The sequence below is a fragment of the Dendrobates tinctorius genome, unplaced genomic scaffold, assembly GCF_039654945.1.
Source record: "Dendrobates tinctorius isolate UK_male_01 unplaced genomic scaffold, ASM3965494v1 ptg000154l, whole genome shotgun sequence".
Taxonomy (NCBI): Eukaryota; Metazoa; Chordata; class Amphibia; order Anura; family Dendrobatidae; genus Dendrobates; species Dendrobates tinctorius.
In genome coordinates, this window is record NW_027361821.1 from 17860127 (window position 1) to 17887578 (window position 27452).

Sequence of the window (27452 nt, forward strand, 5' to 3'; positions counted from 1 at the left end):
CCCTGGACTCTTCAGCAGGGCCAAGCAGGTCCCAAATTGTTCCATCTGAATCAGTCAGCGGTAGTCGCAAAAGACCCAGGCAAGATTCCCAGCCGGAATCCTCTCCTAGTCCCATCTCACCGCATAGCCCTTCTCACCAGCCTCCCTCTCGGGCCTCGTCTCCCGAGTCAGGGGAAGCGCTTTCGGACAAGTCATCTGAGGGGATTTTAGAGCTGGATTCAGACCAGGATGCAAGCATGAAGGTCACAGTGCAGGACCTCATTGCTGCGATCCATCATACCTTCGATATTGCTGACTCCCCTGCGAAATCCTCAGATCAGGAGGTTTCGTTCAGACGGGCAGAAACTCCCTCCAGGGTTTTTCCTTTCCATTCCGAGTTTGGGAAAATTTTTACCAAGGAAAGAGAGGATCCGACCAGACGCTTTCAAAGAGGAAAACGTCTCGGCATACTCTACCCATTTGCTAAGGAGCTCACGGACAACTGGTCGGCCTCTCCCTCGGTCGATCCGCCCGTGTCCAGGCTATCCAATAACACGGTTCTCCCGCTTTCAGGCGTGGCGTCCCTAAAGGATTCTAATGACAGGATTATAGAATCCCTGGCGAAGTCTGCCTTTGAAGCGGCTTCAGCGGCGGTGTGTCCAATCTTTGCTTCATCCTGGGCAGCAAAGGCCATAGCCACGTGGGCAGACGACCTTCGTCAGGGCATCTTAGATAAGGCGCAACCGGAGCATTTGGCCGATCTCGCCAATCAGATCTCACATGCTGGGGACTATCTTCTCTCCGCTTCCTTGGATGCTGCATCCTGTGCAGTTCAGGCGTCAAGCAACGTTGTTGCAATTCGACGTACAATTTGGCTAAAGGCATGGCAAGCGGACTTGTCTTCTAAGAAGTCCCTCACTAACCTGCCTTTTCAGGGGGTGCGCCTCTTTGGGTCCCAATTGGACCAGATTATTAAGGACGCCACCGGAGGCACGAGTTCACTCCTCCCTCAGTCCAAGCCTCGCAGACCCCCACTAAGGCGTCAGTTTCGACCCTTTCGGACTTTCCGCCGTTTCAATACGGCGGACAACTCCTCCAGCCAACAGAGACCGCAGGCTCGCCAGGAGAGAAAGAAAGTTTCCTTCAGACCCACTCCTTCCTGGCGACCCCACTCCTCCCAGGGCAGACCTCCCAGATCTAGATCTGGACGGTCTACTTCAGCATGACTATCATCGGGCACGCGAGGGTCCTTTCCAATTGGGAGGTCGACTTCTTTCCTTCAGGGACGTTTGGCTGGCCGCCGGGGAGGACGCCTGGGTCAGGGAGGTCGTATCCTCAGGATACAAGATAGAGTTCGTCTCTCTCCCACGGGATCGTTTCTTCGAATCCCGGCCTCCAAAGGATCCAGCCTTGATCCCGGGGTTCTCTACGGCTATCGCCGCTCTCCTCAGTTCCGGGGTGATTGTGCCCGTTCCCGAATCGGAGCGCTTCACAGGGTTCTACTCGAACCTGTTTGTAGTGCCGAAAAAAGACGGCGCAGTTCGACCCATCTTGGATCTCAAGCTGCTCAACAAGAGGGTCCGCCTTCGCCACTTCCGCATGGAGTCGCTTCGCTCGGTCATCGCCTCCATGGAGGAGCAGGAATTCATGTGCTCAATAGACATCCAAGATGCCTATTTACATGTTCCAATTTTCTCCGGACATCGGAAGTTCCTGCGCTTTGCGATTTGACAGCACCACTACCAGTTTGTCGCACTGCACTTCGGTCTTGCCACCGCTCCCAGAGTCTTCACGAAGATCATGGCTGCGTTGATGGCTTTGTTGAGAGTCAGAGGCCTCGTTCTTTTCCCGTACCTAGACGATATTCTGATCAAGGCTCCCTCATTCCAACAGGCTCACCAAAGTTTGTCAATCGTCCTGGACACTCTTTCCAATTTCGGGTGGATCGTCAACAGGAAAAAGTCCTGTCTGGTTCCTACCCAACGCCTGGTCTTTCTAGGTCTTCTGTTCGACACTCGTCGGTCAAGGGTCTTTCTCCCACAAGAAAAGATTCTCTCTCTGCAGCAGGAAGTACGATCGCTGCAGACCTCGCGATTCCCATCCCTCCGTACAGCCATGAGGGTCCTGGGAAAGATGGTGGCGTCGATAGAGGCAGTTCCCTTTGCCCAATTTCACGCCAGGCCTCTCCAGCAGGCCATTCTGTCGAAGTGGAACAGGTCGCCTCGGTCCCTGGATCGCCCTGTCCATCTTTCTTACCGGATCAAGCGGTCTCTCAACTGGTGGTTGTCGTCACCTCTCATTCTATCGGGTCGATCCTTCCTTCCCATTCACTGGCAGATAGTAACCACAGATGCCAGTCTCCTCGGTTGGGGTGCTGTGTTCCGCAACCACACTGTTCAGGGTCGATGGTCGGATCGGGAATCAGCGCTGCCGATCAACGTTCTGGAGATTCGAGCGATCCATCTTGCTCTGGTCCACTGGGAAAGGCTCCTCAAGGGACTGCCGGTACGGATTCAGACAGACAACGCCACAGCGGTGGCATATGTCAACCGCCAAGGGGGAACACGGAGTGTCTCAGCCCTGGCGGAGGTGTCCAAGATTCTTCGTTGGGCGGAGATTTCCGTTCCGACAATTTCCGCGGTTCACATTCCCGGCGTAGACAACTGGGCCGCCGATTTTCTCAGCCGTGAGGGTCTCGCGGCGGGAGAATGGTCCCTACATCCGGAAGTGTTTCATCTGCTCTGCCTTCGGTGGGGAACCCCGGATGTAGACCTCATGGCGTCTCGCCTCAACAGGAAAGTCCCACAATTCGTGTCCAGGTCTCGGGACCCTCTGGCAGTGGGCGCCGACGCCCTGGCCGTTCCTTGGTCCCAGTTCGAGCTTCCCTACCTGTTCCCTCCTCTGCCTCTTCTTCCCAAGCTGTTGAAGAAGATCAAGGCAGAAGGACTTCCGGTCATTCTCATCGCCCCGAATTGGCCCAGAAGGTCTTGGTTCGCGGACATTGTCAACCTTCTCGCAAACGCCCCCTGGAAGCTTCCAGACAGAACAGATCTGCTGTCTCAGGGTCCGATTTGCCACCCCAATTCTCGGCCGCTCAATTTAACGGCGTGGCTGTTGAGACCGAGGTTCTGAAACGAGCAGGATTTTCCGACCACGTAATTCAGACCATGATCCAAGCCAGAAAGCCATCATCTTCCAAGATTTACTACCGTACTTGGAAGGCCTATTTCACTTGGTGTGAGACCAATGACGTCGCGCCCATGTCCTTTTCACTCCCTTCAGTCCTATCGTTTCTTCAGGCAGGATTGGATGCGGGGCTTGCCCTCAGTTCCCTGAAGGGTCAAGTTTCGGCGCTGTCCATTCTGTTTCAGAAAACGTTGGCTTCCCGTCCTCAGGTTAAGACCTTTCTTCAGGGCGTGGCTCACACGGTCCCGCCGTACCGGGCGCCCGTGGATCCATGGGATCTTAATCTGGTTTTTGAGGTTCTGCAAGGTCCGCCCTTTGAACCCCTCAGGGATATTTCCCTTTCTCTCCTTTCTTGGAAGGTAGCATTTCTGGTGGCCATCACCTCCGTCCGGCGCGTGTCGGAATTGGCAGCTCTTTCGTGCCGCTCTCCCTTTCTGGTTCTCCACCAGGATAAGGTAGTTCTGCGGCCTCCGCCCTCGTTCCTTCCGAAGGTGGTGTCCTCGTTTCACCTCAACGAGGATATCGTGCTACCGTCCTTTTGTCCGAATCCAACTCATCCCCGAGAGCGGTCCTTGAACAAGCTGGACCTGGTTAGGGCGGTAAGAGTCTATCTGTCTAGGACGACTTCCTTGCGAAAGACAGAGTCTCTTTTCATTATCCCTGATGGAGCGCGGAAAGGTCACCCGGCGTCAAAGGCCACCATTGCTCGCTGGATCAGATCGGCTATCCTGGAAGCCTACCGTGTTAAGCGTCGCGGAGCCCCTCCGGGTATCAGGGCCCACTCTACTCGGGCAGTGGGTGCCTCCTGGGCGGTGCGCCACAGAGCTTCCGCACTGCAGCTCTGCAAAGCTGCAACATGGTCATCGGTTCACACGTTTGTGAAATTCTACAGAGTCCACACCTACGCTTCGGTGGACGCCAGCCTAGGTAGACGGATTCTGCAGGCCGCGGTGGTGAGTCCGCTGGCCTGATGGAAGTTTGTTTCCCACCCCAGGGACTGCTTTGGGACGTCAAAAGGTCTCTGTGTCCCCCAATAAGGCGAACGAGAAAACAGGATTTTTGGGTTGCTTACCGTAAAATCTGTTTCTCGGAGCCTTCATTGGGGGACACAGCACCCTCCCATGTTTTATAGCTCCTGTTCTTACTTTGGTTGAATGGTTACGGTTGAGTTGTTTATGTTGTCAACCTATTCTGTTACTTCTCCTACTGCTTTCTCACTAACTGAGGAATTCTCTGCCGGTCGGTGGGGTGTACACTGCGGAGGAGGAGCTAACCTTTTTTTGTGCATAGTGTCAGCCTCCTAGTGGCAGCAGCATACACCCAAGGTCTCTGTGTCCCCCAATGAAGGCTCCGAGAAACAGATTTTACGGTAAGCAACCCAAAAATCCTGTTTTTGTGCCATCTCCGGCGGTTTGATGTGCCAAACGGTGTCTGGCTTAATGCCCTGTCCCCTCTCTTGCCGCTTCTTATAAGGGTGGCATCGTGACGGGAGCTTTGTAGGCAAGTACCAGAGTGCAGTACAGTATAGATAGGGTATTTCTCACTGTTTCTTTTAAATTTGCAATTGGTTTTATAGTTACATTTTAATGGTTTTCTCCCCCACATACATTGCTGACATCACTGTCTGATCGCTGGGGGTCCCATTTCTGTGACTATCACTAATGTGCAGCACCACCTTGTAAAACCTTAAAGGGGCCTCTACAACACCATGAATGTCAGCTGTTTAATAGCATGACACAGTGTTTCATAGTGTCAGGAAACCTAGCAGTATGTACACCCTGGCATGATTTTCTAGGATGAAGGACATGTAACTTTACCTTAGAAATGTTTTTAGCTCTTCTGTGTTATCGGGAAGTAAAGCGAGAAGTCTCACGTGACTGCTTATAGTCGTTTAGCCAGGAGGATGACAGCAGGCCCAGGTATTTGATGACTGTAGCATAAATCAATGCAATATTCTCATAACCAGAAAATCAGGCTGTAGTCCTGCAAGCAGGGTCCACACCTCTGCTCCATAGCAAAGAACAGAGGGGTAACTGTGGCTTCAGAGTGACCCAAAACCATGAAAGTGAGAAGCTGGAAAGAGAATTCTGTAATATTAATCAATGTTTATCTCATAGAAATATGTAGAAAAAATGAGCTGAAATGTGATTTATTACAATTATGTGTACAAGTTTCATGAAGGGATCTCAGCAATTCACAGATGATAGAAATCCTTTAGGAGAAAGATGGGGAGTTTCCAAGACAAATGATCTTGGGGCTTGTAAAGGCCAAACCTGCAGTGTGCGCCGATGGCCGGGGTAGAGTCATTCTATCAAGGGGGTTTCCACTTGGAACAAGCTCCTTAATAAAGTGTATTACGATATTTTTTGCTCCTAGAGGCAAACACAGAATATCATTTACGGTATATGTTATGTTAGGAGTGCGATTTAGAAGACTAGTAAAATGTGCATAATATGTCGTCATATGTCTTTCAAGTTTTTTCAAGCTATGAAAATGAGATTGTCGACTCGGATTACCTGGAACTAGAAGAACTCCCGGACACTGATGAGCCCGTTTACATTTTAGGAAAGCAATATGACATTAAAACAGGTTGGTAGTGAAAGCCGCAAATAACGCTGAATCAATTGCTCTGTATGAAGAAATGAGAAGGTAATGTGCACATAGCGTCTTTTACAGGCGAGTCTGCTCCATAACTTTCCCAATAAAAAGCATTTAAAGGGTTTATCCAACTATGTGGATGATTTTTTTTTTCTTATTTAAATGCATACAGTTAGGGCTAAGAATCATTTTTGCAATTGGATTTTATTACATTATAGTCACTGCATTACACTGTCTCTTGCTGCTGCTGAATGAGGTAACAGGGTCGGACATTATTTTATCAAACGTGTTGAGGACACTATTATATATATTACAGTACAGACCAAACGTTTGGACACATCTTCTCATTCAAAGAGTCTTCTTTATTTTCATGACTATGAAAACTGTAGATTCACTCCGAAGGCATCAAAACTACAGTTGTGGCCAAAAGTATTGACACCCCTGCAATTCTGTCAGATAATACTCAGTTTCTTCCTGAAAATGACTGCAAACACAAATTCTTTGGTATTACTATCTTCATTTAATTTGTCTTAAATGAAAAAACACAAAAAGAATTGTCCTAAAGCCAAACTGGATATAATTCCACACCAAACATAAAAAAGAGGGTGGACAAAAGTATTGGCACTGTTCGAAAAATCATGTGATGCTTCTCTAATTTGTGTAATTAACAGCACCTGTGACACCAAACAGGTGTTGGCAATAACTAAATCACACTTGCAGCCAGTTGACATGGATTAAAGTAGACTCAACCTCTGTCCTGTGTCCTTGTGTGTACCACATTGAGCACAGAGAAAAGAAAGAAGACCAAAGAACTGTCTGAGGACTTGAGAAACCAACTTGTGAGGAAGCATGAGCAATCTCAAGGCTACAAGTCCATCTCCAAAGACCTGAATGTTCCTGTGTCTACCGTGCGCAGTGTCATCAAGAAGTTTAAAGCCCATGGCACTGTGGCTAACCTCCCTAGATGTGGACGGAAAAGAAAAATTGACAAGAGATTTCAAGGCAAGATTGTGCGGATGTTGGATAAAGAACCTTGACTAAAGGGGGTTTTACACATAGCGATATCGCTAGCGATATCACTATAACGTCACCGATTTTGTGACGTTATAGCGATATCGCTATGTGTGATACTTACCTCCGACCGGCTCCCCCGCTGTCCATCGCTGATCGCGCGAGAATGTCCGGCTCCATTTATCGTTGTCAGCTTCCTGCTGTGACGACGAGCGACGCGTGGAGGCGGGCGGGAGGTCGCCAGGATCGCTGTGTGTGAAAGGTGAGTATCGTGCGCTGCGTCGCTGCTGCATCGCTGTGAGGTCTGCCTGTGTGACAGCTCACTAGCGATCATTTAGCGATACACCAGCGATCCTGACCGGGTCGGATCGCTGGTCGGATCGCTGGTGCATTGCTAAATGTAAAAGGGCCTTAACATCCAAACAAGTTCAAGCTGCCCTGCAGTCCGAGGGTACAACAGTGTCAACCCGTACTATCCGTCGGCGTCTGAATGAAAAGAGACTATATGGTAGGAGACCCAGGAAGACCCCACTTCTTACCCCGAGACATAAAAAAGCCAGGCTGGAGTTTGCCAAAACTTACCTGAAAAAGCCTAAAACGTTTTGGAAGAATGTTCTCTGGTCAGATGAGACAAAAGTAGAGCTTTTTGGGCAAAGGCATCAACATAGAGTTTATAGGAGAAAAAGAGAGGCATTCAAAGAAAAGAACACGGTCCATACAGTCAAACATGGCGGAGGTTCCCTGATGTTTTGGGGTTGCTTTGCTGCCTCTGGCACTGGACTGCTTGACCGTGTGCATGGCGTTATGAAGTCTGAAGACTACCAACAAATTTTGCAGCATAATGTAGGGCCCAGTGTGAGAAAGCTGGGTCTCGCTCAGAGGTCATGGGTCTTCAAGCAGGACAATGACCCAAAACACACTTCAAAAAGCACTAGAAAATGGTTTGAGAGAAAGCACTGGAGACTTCTAAGGTGGCCAGCAATGAGTCCAGACCTGAATCCCATAGAACACCTGTGGAGAGATCTAAAAATGGCAGTTTGGAGAAGGCACCCTTCAAATATCAGGGACCTGGAGCAGTTTGCCAAAGAAGAATGGTCTAAAATTCCAGCAGAGCATTGTAAGAAACTCATTGATGGTTACCGGAAGCGGTTGGTCGCAGTTATTTTGGCTAAAGGTTGTGCAAGCAGTATTAGGCTGAGGGTGCCAATACTTTTGTCTGGCCCATTTTTGGAGTTTGTGTGAAATGATCAATGTTTTGCTTCATTCTCTTTTGTGTTTTTTCATTTAAGACAAATTAAATGAAGATAATACCAAAGAATTTGTGTTTGCAATCATTTTCAGGAAGAATCTGAGTATTAGCTGACAGAATTGCAGGGGTGTCAATACTTTTGGCCACAACTGTATGAATTAACACATGTGGAATTATATAATTAACAAAAAGGTGTGAAACAACTGAAAATATGTCTTATATTCTAGGTTCTTCAAAGTAGCCACCTTTTGCTTTGATTACTGCTTTGCACACGCTTGGCATTCTGTTGATGAGCTTCAAGAGGTAGTCACCGGAAATGGTCTTCCAACAGTCTTGAAGGAGTTCCCAGAGATGCTTAGCACTTGTTGGCCCTTTTTCCTTCACTCTGCAGTGCAGCTCACCCCAAACCATCTTGATTGGGCTCAGGTCTGGTGACTGTGGAGGCCAGGTCATCTGGCGTAGCACCCCATCACTCTCCTTCTTGGTCAAATTGCCCTTACACAGTCTGGAGGTGTGTTTGGGGTCATTTTCATGTTGAAAAATAAATGATGGTGCAACTAAGCGCAAACCGGATGGAATAGCATGCCGCTGCAAGATGCTGTGGTAGCCATGCTGGTTCAGTATGCCTTCAATTTTGAATAAATCCCCAACAGTGTCACCAGCAAAGCACCATCACACCTCCTCCTCCATGCTTCACGGTGGGAACCAGGCATGTAGAGTCCATCCATTCACCTTTTCTGCGTTGCACAAAGACACGGTGATTGGAACCAAAGATCTCAAATTTGGACTCATCAGACTGAAGCACAGATTTCCACTGGTCTAATGTCCATTCCTTGTGTTCTTTAGCCCAAACAAGTCTCTTCTGCTTGTTGCCTGTCCTTAGCAGTGGTTTCCTAGCAGCTATTTTACCATGAAGGCCTGCTGCACAAAGTCTCCTCTAAGCAGTTGTTGTAGAGATGTGTCTGCTGCTAGAACTCTGTGTGGCATTGACCTGGTCTCTAATCTGAGCTGCTGTTAACCTGCGATTTCTGAGGCTGGTGACTCGGATGAACTTATCCTCCGCAGCAGAGGTGACTCTTGGTCTTCCTTTCCTGGGGCGGTCCTCATGTGAGCCAATTTCTTTGTAGCGCTTGATGGTTTTTGCCACTGCACTTGGGGACACTTGAAAAGTTTTCCCAATTTTTCAGACTGACTGACCTTCATTTCTTAAAGTAATGATGGCCACTCGTTTTTCTTTACTTACAGTAGCTGCTTTTTTCTTGCCATAATACAAATTCTAACAGTCTATTCAGTAGGACTATCAGCTGTGTATCCACCAGACTTCTGCACAACACAACTGATGGTCCCAACCCCATTTATAAGGCAAGAAATCCCTCTTGTTAAACCTGACAGGGCACACCTGTGAAGTGAAAACCATTTCCGGTGACTACCTCTTGAAGCTCATCAAGAGAATGCTAAGAGTGTGCAAAACAGTAATCAAAGCAAAAGGTGGCTACTTTGAAGAGCCTAGAATATAAGACATATTTTCAGTTGTTTCACACTTGGTTGTTAATTATATAATTCCACATGTGTTAATTCATAGTTTTGATGCCTTCAGAGTGAATCTACAATTTTCATAGTCATGAAAATAAAGAAAACTCTTTGAATGAGAAGGTGTGCCCAAACTTTTGGTCTGTACGGTATATATACTAGTTGTTGGGTCCATTCTAACACATCGGGTAGTCTAGAATATGTATGTAGTTTATTTATGAAGATTTAAGAATAATGCAATTAATACACAGCATTTTCCAGGTAAAATATATACATTATCATTTAATGTTATTGTTCATAGAACTTAATACACCTGAATGAAATTATTAAACAGATTATCAAAATATATAAACCAATACATGAAAATCTGAGAGTTAAATTCTGCACCAATATCGCTGATTGGTCGCGCCCGATGACCAATCAGAAAAGCAGGGTTCAAATCCTGCGGCAATTCGTGGGCGGACTGCACCTGTCGTTGATTGGTCGCGGCCGGCCACGACCAGTCAGGCTAGCGCCAGTCATCTGCCGGCTGCGTCGCCGCTGACCTGCGGCAGGAGATGACCTGCGGCAACCGTCGGGAGATCAGCGACTAGCGCCGCAGATCTCCCGACCGTAGGGGTGGCGTGCGTCGTTCGAATTCCGTGCCAGTTCGCGCCTGTCGCTGATTGGTCGCTCCCAGCCGGGTGCGACCAATCAGCGACGCGGGATTTCCGTTACAAGCAGACAGAATTAGACGATTATATAGTAGATAGGACAGTCTCTTCCTCACATTCTGCACAGTTCTCTCCATACAATGGCGGCTGGTGGAGGAACATGTGTCCAAACCAGTCCATCTCTCTACTCCAATAGAAAACCTCACATGAGAAAACTGCTTTTCTATCGGAGGAGACAGATGGACAGGTCTCTGTCACATGTTCCTCCACCAGCCGCCATCGTATGGAGAGAACTGTGCAGAATGTGAGGAAAGCTGCAGTAACAAGAGGAGGAGAGACTGTCCTATCTATATATTCATGTCATATATTATATGAATATATATTATTGGTAAAATAAAGATAATGTGGCCGACCCTGTTACCTCATTCTGCCGCCAGCAATAGACAGTGTAATGCAGCGGCTATAGGAGGCAAAGGGTGCAACATTTTCAATGAAGTCCAATTGCAAAAATGATTTTTGACCCCCAATTGCGTGCAATTAAGTAAGAAAAATGTCCCCAAAGTTGGACAACCCCTTTTAACAAACATGGAAAAAAATAAACATTTGCATAGTAAAGTAATGTAAAAACAACTTGCTGTGTGTAGGTTAAAAGAAGTGACTGACTATTAAGGATGCTTCCACATGGACGAAGATCACTACTGTAAGCATAAAAAAAATGCCAGCGGCAAAGAGTTGCTCAGGCAAGCTGTCATGTTTGCCAGTGTCTAAAAGACGTGTGTACATATCCTCAGCCCCCCACAATAGTCTCGGCAGTTTTAAGTGTGTTGTAACTTAGCTTTATAATGGAAGCCACAACAGTAGTGTGAACATAGCTGTAGCTGTCTGGTGAAATTCATCTTGACTTGTAAGATTTAGGCTGTGTGCCCACTTTGCGTTTTTTAAGCGTTTCCACAGCGGCAAGGCCAGTTAAAACACATCCCATGCAATCCTATGGGATTCCACAGTTGCTGTGCCAATGCTGCGGATTTTTCTGCTGCGGAATCACATTGCAGAAAAATCTGCAGCATGTCCATTAATTTTGCGAAATAGGATTGCATTGAAACGCTCACTTTATGCATGTGGCTATGCCCACCATGTGTAAAGTGAGCGTTTAATGAGCGGATGGTACCCAGGGTCTGGAGGACAGGAGACTCTCTCCTCCAGGCTCTGGGTACCATATTCCTGTAAAAATAGACTTAAAATAAAAAATAGGAATATAATTATCCTCTGTCAGCCCTTGGAGTCCTCCCGCCCCTCAGCGGTGCTTCCCAGGCGTGCTTTGCTACAAAATGACCTTTGTGACATCGCGGTTGCGTGACGTCACAAAGGTCGTTCTCGCAAAGCACGCCTGGGAATGGAACAGACTGGGAGTGTCGCTGAGGAGATTGGGGGCCGACAGAAGGTGAGTATATCCATATTTTTTTTTTCTTTTTTTTTTTTCTTTTTAACATTCAATCAACAGTAAAAAGTTGGTCATGCTTGACAAGTGTGACCAACCTGTCAATCAGTTTTCCAAGCAATGCTTCACAACCCTTGGAAAAGCGCTTGAATATTCCGCAAGCTAAAAACGCTTGCATAGCGCTTGTGTTTTGCGGGAAAACACATGCGAATTCCACATGCGTTTTACCTGCGGCAGGGAGTTGCGGAAATGCTGCGGACAGCTCCGCAGCATTTCTGCAACGTGGACACATAGCCTTATAGTTTGTGATTTTTTTCTTTTTTTTTTCTTTCTTACGCAAGCTGATCTTTTATTTACTTTTGCAAAACTTGCCGAATAATTTTAGTTTTGATAGTCTGCAGAGAAAAGGTTCCTCTCTTAGATGGTTAGGAGCAATAGAAATCCAATATTTAAAGGTTTCCACGAACCATGAGTAGGCAAGAAAAGGGGTGTTTCTGGGTATTTTGGTGGGGGTTCACTGGGACATCTGTTTTTGTGTATTCTTTCTTTTTACTGGAAAGCAAATATTTTCAAGTGAAAACGTTTTTTCTCACGCTAACTAAAAACTCTCTGTTGCTCATAGAAAAATGTGATCTTCTCTCAGACGTTACCTCCCGTTTGTGGTTTACATATAGAAAGAAATTTTCTCCCATAGGTAAGTATTGAGCGGCTCCTCTCTAGGGCCTCACGAACAGAAAAACCTGCACCTTGCCAAATGATTTTTCTTCCAAATGTTTTTTTTTCATTGCTGTAGTATTCTACAAAGTGAATTCTTCCAAATAGCATTTCACTTGATAATTCATTTCTTTCTGGAGGAGTCATGGACGTTTATATGGCCGTCGGCCATTAGTGCGTATAATGTGACAGAATGAGGACACCTTCATTTTTGTCTATTGTTTTATTGCCTCTAAACAGAATCAAAAAACCCAAGTGTTTAGGGCAGACATGACCTCCCCCTTCCTTCAAAAAGAATGTACAGAAAACAATGTGCTGTAAGTCTTGATTGTCTGCAGCGGTCATTAGTCTGTAGGAGTAAATAACATGGTACTCTGTAAAGGGGGTTTTACACATAGCGATATCGCTAGCAATATCGCTAAAGCATCACCGATTTGGTGACGCAGCAGCGATATCTCTATGTGTGATACTTACCTCCGACCGGCTTCCCCGCTGTCTTTCGCTGATCGCGCAGCTCCATTTCTCGTCGGGCGCTTCCTGCTGGCGCCGACGAGCGACGCGTGGACGCAGACGGGAGGACGCCAGGATCGCCTCGTCTGAAAGGTAAGTAACGACCGTTGTATCGCTGCTGCATCGCTGTGAGATCTGCCAGTGTGACAGCTCACTAGCGACCATTTAGCGATGCACCAGCGATCCTGACCGGGTCGTATCGTGGTCGGGATCGCTGGTGCATCGCTAAATGTAATGGGGCATTAAGCTGCAGTGAGACCCCCCACCTCCCGGCAGCCAAAATATAAGGTGTCACTAAGTTGGGAAAGCTTCACTTCTGTAGGATGATGAGAGGACTTGTCAGGGTTCCAAGACTTTTTCCAAACAGCACAGAATGCTTAAATACTAATATATCAAATAATTTCCACCCCACTCCACTCCAATGTCCCTGAAGGTCTCCATTTATCAAGCTTTTTTTTATTTTATTTATTTTTTATGAAAGTTTTTAACATTTTACTAATTGCAAACATTACCAAAAAAATAATAAAAATTCTCTATGAACAATAGATGCTTATTTTGCACTGTTACATTAGGACATGCATAATATGACATGTCTACAATTGCATAATACTTAGTAATGAGTGTAAAATGATGTATAGTGTATCCACCCCCAGGACTCGCGCAACACACCTCATCTTCCCTGTGGAGTGGCCAAAACATTTGATAGGCCTTATAGTATTTAAAGAGCAATTAAATCACTGTCTGTACATTGAGCTTTCTTTTTCTTTAATAGTATCTCATACTGTATAGATCATATCTAAGATTATGAAATCATCATGATTATATATTTTCTATGATTGGAGTACATGCTCTTTGCTTTGTGTTGCTGTAAATGCACATTAAACAGCATTTTAGTACTTAAACTATCCCATCGTGTTAGCTATAGTTTCTTATCCACTTTTTTACTTTTACACTTTTTTGGTGCTTATTTATGCCGACATGGAAACACTAATTGTGTACAGGTCTTGTAAATTGTCTGCTTTAACAACAGGAGGCACCGGCCCTTCATCTGATGCTGGATGGGGATGTATGCTGAGGTGTGGGCAAATGATGCTGGCGCAGGCCTTAATCTGCCAGCATTTGGGCAGAGGTGGGTAATGCAGATGGGATTGATAATATTATCATGTGAATGTTATTACTGAGCGCCGATAGTGGTCATTGTTATAAATAATGATTTTTGATATTTCAGCAACTATACAAATGTACTATTAAATGCTAAATACATAGCTAAAAAAAAATCAAACTACCGTCCTCCTTTTTTTTAAATCTTTTTGGCACGATTCTGTATTTCTTTTGGCTGTCAGCTTCACAGACGACGCTAAGACTGCTGGCTTCAGTGAGTACACTCCCGGTGCTTTCAGGTGGTCCACCCAAGAGCAGGGTAAATGTCTCAGACCACCAAACAAAGCACATGGTGCATGGAGTTGTGGTGAGTCTGGCAGCCTTTTATAGAAAGGAAGACTGTGAATCTGACAGGGCTGTGGAGTCGGTAAGCCAAACCTGCGACTCCGACTCCGACTCCTCAATTTCCCTTACACCGACTCCAACTCCGACTCCACGACTCCGACTCCCACACATATTGCTTATATTTAAGTGAAAAATTTATTGTAGTACAATGTGAACCTCAGACATTTAATCATTTCTATGATCCAATAATCAAGATATTTAGATAGAACAGAATATATATTGGTGTACTACCCGGTTTTCATTCTTTTTGGTACAGATACGATATGGATAGACAGATATGGATAGATAGAGCAGATTTCTAATCTGCTTTTGCTATTGAAAACATTATCTATGAGCTCAAAAACCTTTCAGGTGATGCGGTTTTTTAAAAAGATGATCAGCTTTTGCAGCTGAAAAACGTATCCTCAAAAAACACAGGAAAAACGCTGTGTGTGAATGTAGCCTTAGATCAGGAATAGAACAGCCATTTATAGGACATTTCATAACTTTCCCAAACTCCTATGAAAAAATATTCAGCACATCCTGCATTGAATTACTGTACCCAATTTATTATATATTTTAGGAGTCGGAGTCGGTCCATTTTATACCGACTCCAACTCCGACTCCACCAAAATGAGCTCCGACTCCGACTCCACGACTCCGACTCCACAGCCCTGGAATCTGAGGAGCTGTGCCAGAAAGATGAATAAGTAAGGCACCTGGTATTTTACCTATACATTTATTGTGAACTGAAGGGTCCCTTTAAACTCCTCATTAAAGGGAATCTGTAACCTATTTTTTCGACTATAAGCTGCGGCCACCGCCATCATGGCCTTATCTAAAGCATCTGTAATGCTGTAGATAAGCCCCCGATGTAACCTGAAAGAGAAGAAAAACGAGTTATATTATACTTACCCAGGGGCGGTCCGGATCCGGTCTTGGTCCGATGGGTGTTGCGGTCCGGTCTGGCGCCTCCCATCTTCTAGCAATGACGTCCTCTTCTTTGCTTCCCGTCACGGCTCCGGCTCAGGCACACTGCTCTGCCCTGTTGAGGGCAGGGCAGAGTCCTGCAGTGCGCAGGCGCCGGACCTCTCTGACCTTTCTCGGCGCCTGCGCACTGCAGGACTTTGCCCTGCCCTCAACAGGGCAGAGCAGTACGCCTGCGCTGGAGCCGCAGCATAAGTAAGGAGGAGGACGTCATCACTAGAAGATGGGAGGCGCCGGACCGAGACACCCATTGGACCAAGACCGGACCCGGACCGCCCCTGGGTGAGTATAATATCACTCGTTTTTCTTCTCTTTCAGGTTACATCGGGGGGCTTATCTACAGCTTTACAGAATGCTGTAGATAAGCCCCTGATGGCGGTGGCTGCAGCTAATACTCGAAAAATGGGGTGACAGGTTCCCTTTAAATAAAAGGAATCTGCAGAGAATCCCTGACTGTTCCCAGCTGCTTCTATAGTGGTAGACATGTAAATTTCTTTAATCCAATGAGGTGTTTAATGTGCCTTACTAACGCTGCAGAATTGCATATACTAATAGGGCAGCACTGTTCTCGTTGGCCATCTCCACCCCCAGACTAGTCCTGCCTGGGGTCCTCTAATCACGCCTCCCTGGGTGTGACTGACGGCCTGTATGCATGTTATGGTAGGACCATTATGTGGGCTGTTTCTCACACCCAAGAGAGGTGTGATTAGAAGATCCAAGGCCAGGCTAGTCTACAGGAAGAGACAACCCATGGGCCATTCCCGCCACAATAGTATATGCAGTGTTGCTGTATCAGACAACACAGTGTTAGTACATCAAGCACCTTATCAAATTAAAGGAATCTTCCATAGGAAGGTTTGGGGACAGTCAGTGGACCTAACAGGTTGCCTTTAAGAGGCACTGCTTATATTTCTGAACGTGTGCTCGCCTCATACATCATATTAGCATGAGTGACATGTGGCACCAAACTTGTGTCCATTAGCGGAAAAAGGTGTAAAGGATGATGTACATATTTTTCATTTGAGCTGCTTCAACTGAAAAACATAGTACACTGCGCTTTATATAAAGTTATAAAAAAGGTATAACAGCAGTTTGGTTATGTCTATGGGGACATCTGACAACAGATGCAGCAAAGATTTTACACCAGTATTCTGGTGTAAAAAGCTTTGAAAAGTTGAATAATGTTGACACAACTTGAAGCTGCGCTAAAAATGTAGTACTTTTTGGCTTTCTACGCCATTTTCCCCCAGCTCTGACAAAGTGACTATTGCAGTAACCACTGAGTGTTTTTGATAGCATGGTAAACGCCTGTTTAGATCTTTGGCCTGACATGTTCTCTAAGGCCATGTTCACACGTTCAGTATCTGGTCAGTATTTTACCTCAGTATTTGTAGCTAAAACCAGGAACGGGACAATCAGAGGAAAAGTCTAATAGAAACCCGTCACCACTTCTGGATTTATCCCCCACTCCTGGTTTTGGCTTACAGATACTGAGGTAAAATACTGACCGTGTGAACGTGGCCCAATTGTCCGGCTCCAGTGAGTAGTTTGCTCTTGCCGTGATGTATGACACGTTTCTCAGCACCGATATACCTCTAGATCAGGCTCTTACAGTTTTTCTTTTTGTGTAGGATGGAGATGGGAGAAACATAAAACACAGCCAGAAGAATATTACCAAATCATACAGTGCTTTTTGGACAGAAAAAATAGCTGTTATTCTATTCATCAAATGGGTAAGAACAATGCAGTGATGGATTTTATGTGCAAAGTTGTATTGCAGCTGATATAGCACTAGTCATTAATACTAACAAATATTTTACCACCTCAGTATGTGAGTCCTCCATGTTACTAACATGAGACCCTATAGGATGCACCAAGGATTAGGGTCCCGTTACATTTAGCGATGCACCAGCGATCCCGACAACGATACGACCCGGTCTGGATCGCTGGTGCATCACTAAATGGTCACTAGTGAGCTGCCAAACAGGCAGATCTCACCAGCGATGCAGCAGCGGTCGGGGGTCGTTACTTACCTGTCAGAGGAGGCGATGAAGACGTCCTCCCACCCGCATCCACACGTCGCTCGTCGGCACCAGCAGGAAGCCGCCAACGAGAAACGGCCCAGGACGGTCTCGCGCGATCAGCGATAACCAGCGGGGGAGCCGGTCGGAGGTAAGTATCACATGTAGCGATATCGCTAGCAATATCGCTGCTGCGTCACAAAATCGGTGACGTTATAGCGATATTGCTAGCATTATCGCTATGTATGAAGCCCCCTTTAGATGAGGGTGTGCTCACATCTGAGCTAGGAATTGTGTTTTTCTGTCCCCTTAGATAAGCAGGGAACTGATAATGTCAAATGACTGACACAAGCAACACTCAACAAACATCACTGAATGGAGTTTGTCAGTTTTATTCTGATGAAAATCTTTAATTAATGCCAGATTACCATATTGAAAAAAAATCATGTTTTATATCTGGGCCACTCCATTCTGGATTTAAAGAGAAAAGGGAGCGCAGCAATTTTTAAAAAAATTACAAACCTTTTATGTTGATACATTAAAAACAAATGGTGAGGTTACAAAGTTCGATCACTGATGAATAAAGTGATGACAGAGGCTTGGACAGGGTTATACATGATTATTTACGATATAAACTGCTATTTCTATACACAAATGCCAGCAATGTCATTGCATATAATTATATTACAGCATATAGCTTATGATTGCAATGATATGCACATGACATCACAGTAAACCATGTGTTATATTTAATATAGGCACCTAAAACGTAATAGGTAAGTAAAAGCAAGCATTTACCCATAGTACTGTCCAAAAAATCACACTGCACCACAACCCCATCATGTGACTGCAGACTGCCAAATAATGTTTGTATATAATACACACACTGTCACAATTCCCCTGTGTTCACCGTGCAAGTTGTTGGTCACATGCCAACTAGACTCATCTGCCTTCTTTCATTAGAAGACAAGTGCTTTGAGATGAGACAAGTTGGCACGTGACCACAAGTATATAAATGGCATATGTGTCATTACATGATTACCCACTCGTTCAGGTCATAGAGGGGAATCATGACTGTGTGCACATCACAAACTGTTATGGTTTGACAGTCTGCAGTCACGTAGTGACTTTAGACTTTTTTTCTGAGGAGACTGCACAGCCCCTTCAATGGAAAAATAAAAGTACAGCTTGCTGGAATTTATCAAGTTTTAGCCACCTAATCTGACAGCAGCATAATGTAGAGACAGAGACCTTGATTACGGCGATGTGTTATTTACTGGACTGCTTGCTGTAGATTTGATAAGTTTTATCAGAAGAAGATTATCCCTAGAGGACCAGTAAACCCTGCTGCCATGTAGTTCTGGCATGGATTCATGAGCTCTGTATAACCCTGCCACTGATTGGCAGAGGCACAGTGTACTCAGAAAGCTGCCAATCCTTGGTGTGGGAGGGGTTATACAGAGCTCAGCATTCAGAGAACTGCAACATCTGCAGCAGAGAAATGAGTGACTTATTATTATTATTTTTTTTTTAAGCAAATCTGCAGCAAGCAGCCCAGTAAGGGTGGTTTCACATTTGCGTTCAAGGCCGCAGCGTCGGCCTGCGCACGGCCGCCGCTAAGCCCCGCCCCTGCTGTGCCTCCGCCAGTAGCTCCGCCTATGCATGTGTCCTGCGTCCCCTATCTTTAGCACTGGGGACGCAGGCCGTGCGCAGGTATGCGTTTTGCGGCGCATGCGTCCTTTTGACGCTGTGCCGACCAGAGCCAAATGCAACAGGTTGCAATTTGGTGCACTCGGCGCAGCGTCAAAAAATAGGGGACGCAAGACGCATGCAGTGTCATGCGCCCGTAGGCGGAGCTACTGGCGGAGGCACGGCAGGGGGCAGGGCTTAGCGGCGGCCGTGTGCAGGACGACGCTGCGGCCTTGAACGCAAATGTGAAACCACCCTTAGTGAAGCATAACTGGAATCAGGGACTCTCCCCCTACATTATGCTGCTTTCAGATGGGTTAGTAAAAACCTGCTGACAGATTCCCTTTGAAGGTTAATACATTTTACTGCTCGTGGTCTAATAAGCTGGGCGATGATATTGAGGGAACTAATAATTAGGGGTCATCCGGTGCCCCCGAGCCGGCTCTCTGCCCGGCGTGCCCGCCCCTTGCTTGTAGCGCCGTGCGTGCGCTTAAAAAGCGCTAATGTGAAACCACCCTAATGCGCACCTTCATTTTTCTAGAGGTGCAACCAATGTATGATAATTTACATATTGTACAATCTATTTTATATATTACATTGGTTGAATTACAATTTATATACCGTTTTATATTATATTGTACTGTGTCCCCTGCATTGAAAAAATTCTTTGTAACATATGCATATCTGCATGTCTTGCATTTTGTAGTTCCACACCTGAAAAAACCATTACAGATTAGCCAGGTTTTATCCGATTTATTATTATTAAGAGAAAATAAATTATCACCTAATCTATCACCCAATGTGGGAGCTCTTCTCGATACTATGTTAACACCTGGCGCTAGAATTTCTGCTAGTTTGGTGTCCTCATATAAAATAGGCAAATATTTGTTAATGATTTTTTTAATGTGTGGGAAATGACGACTAAACTGAAAACAAATGTATGGTTTATTACCAATTTTTGATTCATTTGCATTTCTGTTAGTAGAAATCATTTCACTTCGATTTTTCCTTTCTGTTATTCGTTGTGCTCGATTTAAAGACCAATCTGGATACAATTGGTCTTTAACTGTGTGGTCAATTCCCACACATTAAAAAAATCATTAACAAATATTTGCCTATTTTATATGAGGACACCAAACTAGCAGAAAATCTAGCGCCAGGTGTTAACATAGTATCGAGAAGAGCTCCCACATTGGGTGATAAATTATCACCTAATCTATTTTCTCTTAATAATAATAAATCGGATAAAACCTGGCTAATCTGTAATGGTTTTTTCAGGTGTGGAACTACAAAATGCAAGACATGCAGATATGCATATGTTACAAAGAATTTTTTCAATGCAGGGGACACAGTACAATATAATATAAAACAGTATATAAATTGTAATTCAACCAATGTAATATATAAAATAGATTGTACAATATGTAAATTATCATACATTGGTTGCACCTCTAGAAAAATGAAGGTGCGCATTAGAGAACATTTATATGACATTCATAATATGAATAACACGAATCGTAACTTATCAGCTGTATCTCAGCATTTCATTATACACCATGCCCGAAATACCTCTAGTTTCCAAGTGTAAGGAATAGAACAGGTTAAAATTCCTTTCCGTGGTGGAGATTCTAAGCGATGCCTGCTAACAAGAGAGGCTTTCTGGATATATCACCTCAACACCCGATCTCCGAATGGTCTGAACAAACGTAATGACCTAATGCTTCATTATTGTTGAAGAGATAAGTATTTCTTTTTCATATGTTTTTATTTATACACACAATTTGTGATTTGTAATTTTATGGGTTAAAATGTCGTGATTGTACTCCATGAATGCCATTGGACAAAATGTAACATATAATGCAGTTGAGATTACTGTGTTTTCATGGCTCTGACAAAGATCTTACAGATCGAAACGCGTTGCCGTGTCCGTGGTTGTGGCATACATTATGAGGATGTCATATTTTAAGTGATGGAATAAAGAAGAATTTTATACGCAGCTGGAACTAATTGCTCTCTCCATCTGTATTCCTCTGCACTCCAGTCTCCTACAGCACTCATATTCAGCACACATTACTTCTTTACTCGTCCTCACAGCTCCGGTCTTGCCGTCTGACCTCCCTCAACAGATCAAGTAGACAGAGGGAGGACAGAGGACAAGATCTGGACTATCTTTGACTCTATTCACTTCATGCAAAAATAGAGGCGCAGAATCTGAGAAAACTGAAGGCAGAGTCCAGCCAATGCAGCCACAAAGACCTTTATAGATTTGCATGGTCTTACTACAGTGAATGTGAGAAAATCCTAACTAAATTTACTGGACCAAACACAGATTTAAAATACCAAAATATGATACATGAAAGTATCTTAAAAATATATTTAGATGACTTGATGATTCTTTGTGTAGAATTGAGGTCTGAAGAAGACTGTTCTGTTCATGCTCTTCCTTAAGGCCCTTAGTAGTGCCAGAAACACAATGTTTAGGCAGCAGCATTATGACAGCAGTGGTAGGTTACATCAGGTAGTCGACCACAGAAGAGGAACTGGTATCAGGCAGTAATTTCAGATTGTTACTAAATGCCTAAAGCTTAGTTTCAAGATTAATCTGAAGAAACATTGTTTTATATATAAATTATAAGCTCCTCAGTCCAGACATTACAATACAAGCTGCCAACAGTAATAAATAGATATTATAGACCTAATAAGGCTGATGTACTTACTATGAATATCTGTGTTCGAATGGCTGTATAATTCTGATCTCAAAGTGAGCATTCTGTGAGTCTGGCATAAAAACTTTAAAGAAGGGTTACACGGCCAGTCTAATCTGGATTTTCAGAGTAAATAGAGCAGCTTCATCGGGTCTCAGATCTATTTAATAGTGTATGCAGATTATATCGTAAAATCTGGTGACAGATATGATTAGCTTTATGGCATTTCATGCTCTGGACTATGAGGCACGGAGGAGAGAGCAGCCGCACCTGGAGTGGCAGACTGACGCTCTTCATGTTTTACATTGGTGGATTTCGATTGAACAGTGACATTTACTACTTAGGGGTAAGGTTTCTCCTTGTAGAGGGTGACCTACCAGCTCTGGTTGTCAAGGTAAGGAGGCTTGTTTTCCGTGCAATGCATCTCTTGGAAAATAATATGCAAATTGCCTCTTCAGAGAAAGAGGACTTGAACTCTATAGCGCCACCTGTTGGTAGTAGTGATCCTACAAATCACAATCAACCCTTTAAAGAGTCTTGTAATATGACTTAGGATAAAAGCCAAATCAGAATCTCAATTTGCAGACACGGTGTTTTGGGCTATCGGCTCTCGTCATTGCAAAGTATGAGAACTGATTTGGCTAGGTGAGAGGCTCTGGACTGAGGTGTAAGGGATCATGTTTCTCCTTGTGGAGAGTGACATGCCAGCTTTGGCTTGTCAAGGTAAGGAGGCTTATTCGCCGTGCTATGGTCTGGGAAAATATTACCCCTTAGACCTCAGTCCAGAGCCTCTCACCTAGCCAAATCAGTTCTCATACTTTGCAATGACGAGAGCCAATAGCTCGAAACACCGTGTCTGCAAATTGAGATTCTGATTTGGCTTTTATCCTAAGTCATATTACAAGACTCGTTAAAGAGTTGATTGTGATTTGTAGGATCGCTGCTACCAACAGGTGGCGCTATAGAGTTCAAGTCCTCTTTTTCTCTGAAGAGGCAATTTGCATATTTACTACTAAGTTTCCTTATAGAGTGCTGTAGGGAATATGAGCGGGCGAATGCTTGTGAGAATCATTATTTTATTAGCTCTCATATTACATTGTGTTACATGTGGGTAATGCTTTATTTCAAAACTTTTACCACTTTAATTGCAGATCAAATATAATTTTGTACTTTGTTTTCTCTTTATTTTGTGGATAATAAATCAGCACAGATGGGAGTTGGAGAAGGAAAGTCTATAGGAGAATGGTTTGGACCAAATACTGTGGCTCAGGTTTTAAAGTAAGTAAAGCGCGCTGTCTGTCCATAATATAATGTCAAGTATTTTGAGCATTAACCCCTTAACGACTGCCGATACGCCTTTTAACGACTGCAGTTAAGTGTACTTATGCTTCAGCTCCGCTTTTTAACAGCGCTGAGAAATAAGTGTGTAGAGCCCCCCAGAGTCGGAATTTCTCTGCAGTCTTTTCTACCGGGGGTAGTGGAGACCCTAGAGAACATGATTCGGATCGTTTTTACTGACCCCAGTGTTGCCATCGCCATTATTAACCCCTTCACCCCCAAGGGTGGTTTGCACATTCATGACCGGGCCAATTTTTACAATTCTGACCACTGTACCTTTATGAGGTCATAACTCTGGGACGCTTCCATTGATCCCGGTGATTCTGACACTGTTTTCTCGTGACATATTGTACTTCATGTTAGTGGTAAAATTTCATTCAAATAACTTGCGTTTATTTGTGAAAAAAACGGAAATTTGGCGAAAATTTTGAAAATTTCGCAATTTTCCAACTTTGAATTTTTATGCCCTTAAATCACAGAGACACAGAGATATGGCACCCAAAAAGCTTGATAACTAACATTTCCCACATGTTAACTTTACATCAGCACAATTTTGGAACGAAAAAAATTTTTTGTTAGGAAGTTATAAGGGTTAAAAGTTGACCAGCTATTTCTCATTTTTACAACACCATTTTATTTTTACGGACCACATCACATTTGAAGCCACTTTGAGGGGTCTATATGATAGAAAATACCCAAAAGTGACACCATTCTAAAAACTGCACCCCTTAAGGTGCTCAAAACCACATTCAAGAAGTTTATTAACCCTTTAGGTGCGTCACAGGAATTTTTTCGAATATTTAAAAAAAAAAATGAACATCTAACTTTTTTTCACAAAAGAAATACTTCAGGTTCAATTTTTTTTATTTTACCAAGGGTAACAGGAGAAATTGGACTGCAAAAGTTATTGCGCAATTTGTCCTGAGTACGCTGATACCTGATATGTGGGGGGAACGACTGTTTCGGCGCATAGCAGAGCTCAGAATGGAAGGAGCGCCGTTTGACTTTTTCAATGCAAAATTGTCTGGAATTCAGATCGGACGCCATGTCACATTTGGAGAGTTCCTGATGTACCTAAACAGTGGAAACCCCCTACAAGTGACCCCATTTTGGAAACTAGACCCCCAAAGGAACTTATCTAGATATGTGGTGAGAACTTTGAACCCACAAGGGCTTCACAGAAGTTTATAACGTACAGCGGTACAATTTAAAAATCATATTTTTTCCACAAAAATGATCTTTTCACCCCAATTTTTATTTTTCCAAGGGTAACAGGACCCTAAAAGTTATTGTGCAATTTGTCCTGAGTACGCTGATACCCCACATGTGGGGGTAAACCACTATTTGGGCGCATGGTAGAGCTCGGAAGGGAAGCCGCGCCATTTGACGTTTTTGGCTTGAATTGAGATCGGACACCATGTCGCGATTGGAAAACCCCTGATGTACCTAAACAGTGGAAACCCCCCACAAATAACACCATTTTGTAAACTAGACCCCCCAAGGAACTTATCTAGATGTGTGGTGAGCACTTTGAACCCCCCAGTGCTTCACAGAAGTTTATAACGCCCGGGCATGAAAATAAAAAATTCGTATTTTTTCCACAAACATGATCTTTTAGTCACCATTTTTTTATTTTCCCAAGGGTACCAGGAGAAATTGGACCCCAAAAGTTGTTGTCCAATTTGTCCTGAGTATGCTGATACCCCATATGTGGGAGAAAACTACTGTATGGGCACACGTCTGGGCTCGGAAGGGAAGTAGTGACGTTTTGGAATGCAGACTTTGATGGAATGGTCTGCGGGTGTCATGTTGCCTTTGGAGAGCCCCTAATGTACCTAAACAGTGGAAACCCCCCACAAATGACCTCATTTTGAAAACTAGACCCCCTAAGGAACTTATCTAGATGTGAGGTGAGCACTTTGAACCCCCAAGGGCTTCACAGAAGTTTATAATGCCCGGGCATGAAAATAAAAAAATTGTATTTTTTCCACAAACATGATCAATTAGTCCCCAATTTTTTTATTTTCCCAAGGGTAACAGGAGAAATTGGACCCCAAAAGTTGTTGTCCAATTTGTCATGAGTACGCTGACACCCCACATGTGGGAGAAAACTACTGTATGGACACACGTCGGGGCTCGGAAGGGAAGCAGTGACGTTTTGGAATGCAGACTTTGATGGAATGTTCTGCGGGTGTCATGTGCGTTTGGAGAGTCCCTGATGTACCTAAACTATTGAAACTCCCCACAAGTGACCCCATTTTGGACACTAGACCCCCCACGGAACTTATCTAGATGTGTGGTGAGCACTTTGAACCCCCAAGTGCTTCACAGAAGTTTATAACGCTCGGACGTGAAAATTAAAAAAAAACATTTTTTTCCACAAAAATTATATTTTTGCCCCCAATTTTTTATTTTCCTAAGGGTAACAGGAGAAATTGGACCCCAAAAATTGTTTTGTAATTTGTCCTGAGTAGGCTGATACCCTACATGTGGGGGTAAAACACTGTTTGGGCGCATGTCAGAGCTTGGAAGGGAAGGAGCACCATTTGACTTTTTCAACTCAGAATTGGCTGGAATTGAAATCAGACGCCATGTTGCATTTGGAGAGCCCCTGATGTGCCCAAACAGTGGAAACCCCCAATTCTAACTCCAACCCGAACCCCAGCACACCACTAACCCTAATCTCAGCCCTAGCCCTAGCCGTAACCCTAACCCTAGCCCTAACCATAATGGAAAAATGGAAATAAATACATTTTTTTTTAAATTTTATTATTTTTCCCTAACTAAGGGGGGGATAACGGGGGGTTTGATTTACTATTTATGGCGGTTTTTATGTTTGGCGGCTGTCGCACGCTAAAAGACGCTTTTTATTGTAAAAATAGTTTTTGCATCACCACATATTGAGAGCTATAATTTTTCCGTATTTTGACCCACTGAGTCATGTGAGGTCTTATTTTTTGCGGGACGAGTTGACGTTTTTATTGGTACCATTTTCGGGCACGTGACATTTTTTGATCGCTTTTTATTCCGATTTTTGGGAAGCAGAATGAACAAAAACCAGCGTTTCATGAATTTCTTATGGGGGGGGTGCGTTTACACCGTTCCGCGTGCGGTAAAATTGATAAAGCGGTTTTATTCTTCGGGTCAGTACGGTTACAGCGATACCTCATTTAGGTCTTTTTTTATGTTTTGTCGGTTTTATGCAATGAAAACTATTTTATATAAAAAATAATTATTTTTGCATCGCTTTATTCTGCGAGCTATAACTTTTTTATTTTTTCGCTGATGATGCTGTGTGGTGGCTCGTTTTTTGCGGGACAAGATGACGTTTTCAGTGGTACCATGGATATTTATATGCGTCTTTTTGATCGCGCGTTATTACACTTTTTGTTTGGCGGTATGATAATAAATCATTATTTTTTGCTTCGTTTTTTATTTTTATTTTTTAAGGGGTTCGATAAAGGGGTTAACTAATGGGACAGTTTTATAGGGCGGGTCGTTACGGACGCGGCGATACCTAATATGTGTACTTTTATTGTTTGTTTTTTTATTTTCAAAAAATGGATTTATTTGGGGGAATATTTTTTTTTTTTGTAATTTATTTGGCGATTTTTTAAAAAATTATTTTAACACTTTTTTTTTATTTTTTTTTTTTACTTTATTAAATAGTCCCAGGTGGGACATCACTGTTCTGTGACAGATCGCTGATCTGTCACATCACAGATCACTGTGACAGATCAGCGATCTGTCACAGGCAGTGCACAAGGCTTCCTCATGCCTGCGCTTTGCAGGCACTGAGGAAGCCAGCTTCCTGCAGGCCCCCGAAGGCCCCCGTCGCCATCTTGGATTCGAGGGCCTGCAGGAAAGGAGCCCCCGGCAGCAGCGCTGCACATTGCGCTGCCGTGGGGGGCTCAGGGAAGCACGGAGGGAGCCCCCTCCCTGCCGATGCTTCCCTTTAACCCCCGATACACCGCGATCATGTTTGATAGTGGTGTGCAAGGGGTTAACGTGTCGGGGGCGGTCCGTGACCACCCCTGACACATTGTGCCGGGTGTCAGCTGTGATAATCAGCTGACACCCGGCCGCGATCAGCGGCGCTCACCACGTGGGCGCCGCTGATCGCGGTAGACGTACTATCCCGTCCATGGGCATAGGGGCCCTGGTCCCATGGACGGGATAGTACGTCTGATGTCAGGAAGGGGTTAATGGTATAACGGCGACCGCAAAAAAAAAAAGTCCTTTTTTTTTTTTTTTTTTTCTTTCTTTTTTCATTTCTCTCTCCTCAGATGTGCACATCCTCCGATTTCCCTTCCCCCTCGGTACCTCTGGTGTCCCTGCAACCCCCTGGTGTCTTCTACA

General features: G+C 44.4%; 1 protein-coding gene across 1 annotated transcript in view; it reads left to right on the forward strand.

Annotated features, from left to right (window-relative positions):
• Positions 1–27452, forward strand: part of ATG4A (autophagy related 4A cysteine peptidase) — a 97325-nt gene that overhangs the window by 18712 nt on the left and 51161 nt on the right. The window contains exons 2-6 of the mRNA XM_073547640.1: positions 5641–5754; positions 12267–12338; positions 13899–13997; positions 16972–17073; positions 22961–23033. Coding sequence (XP_073403741.1) covers positions 5641–5754; positions 12267–12338; positions 13899–13997; positions 16972–17073; positions 22961–23033 — 460 coding nt within the window. The remainder of the gene's footprint in view (positions 1–5640; positions 5755–12266; positions 12339–13898; positions 13998–16971; positions 17074–22960; positions 23034–27452) is intronic.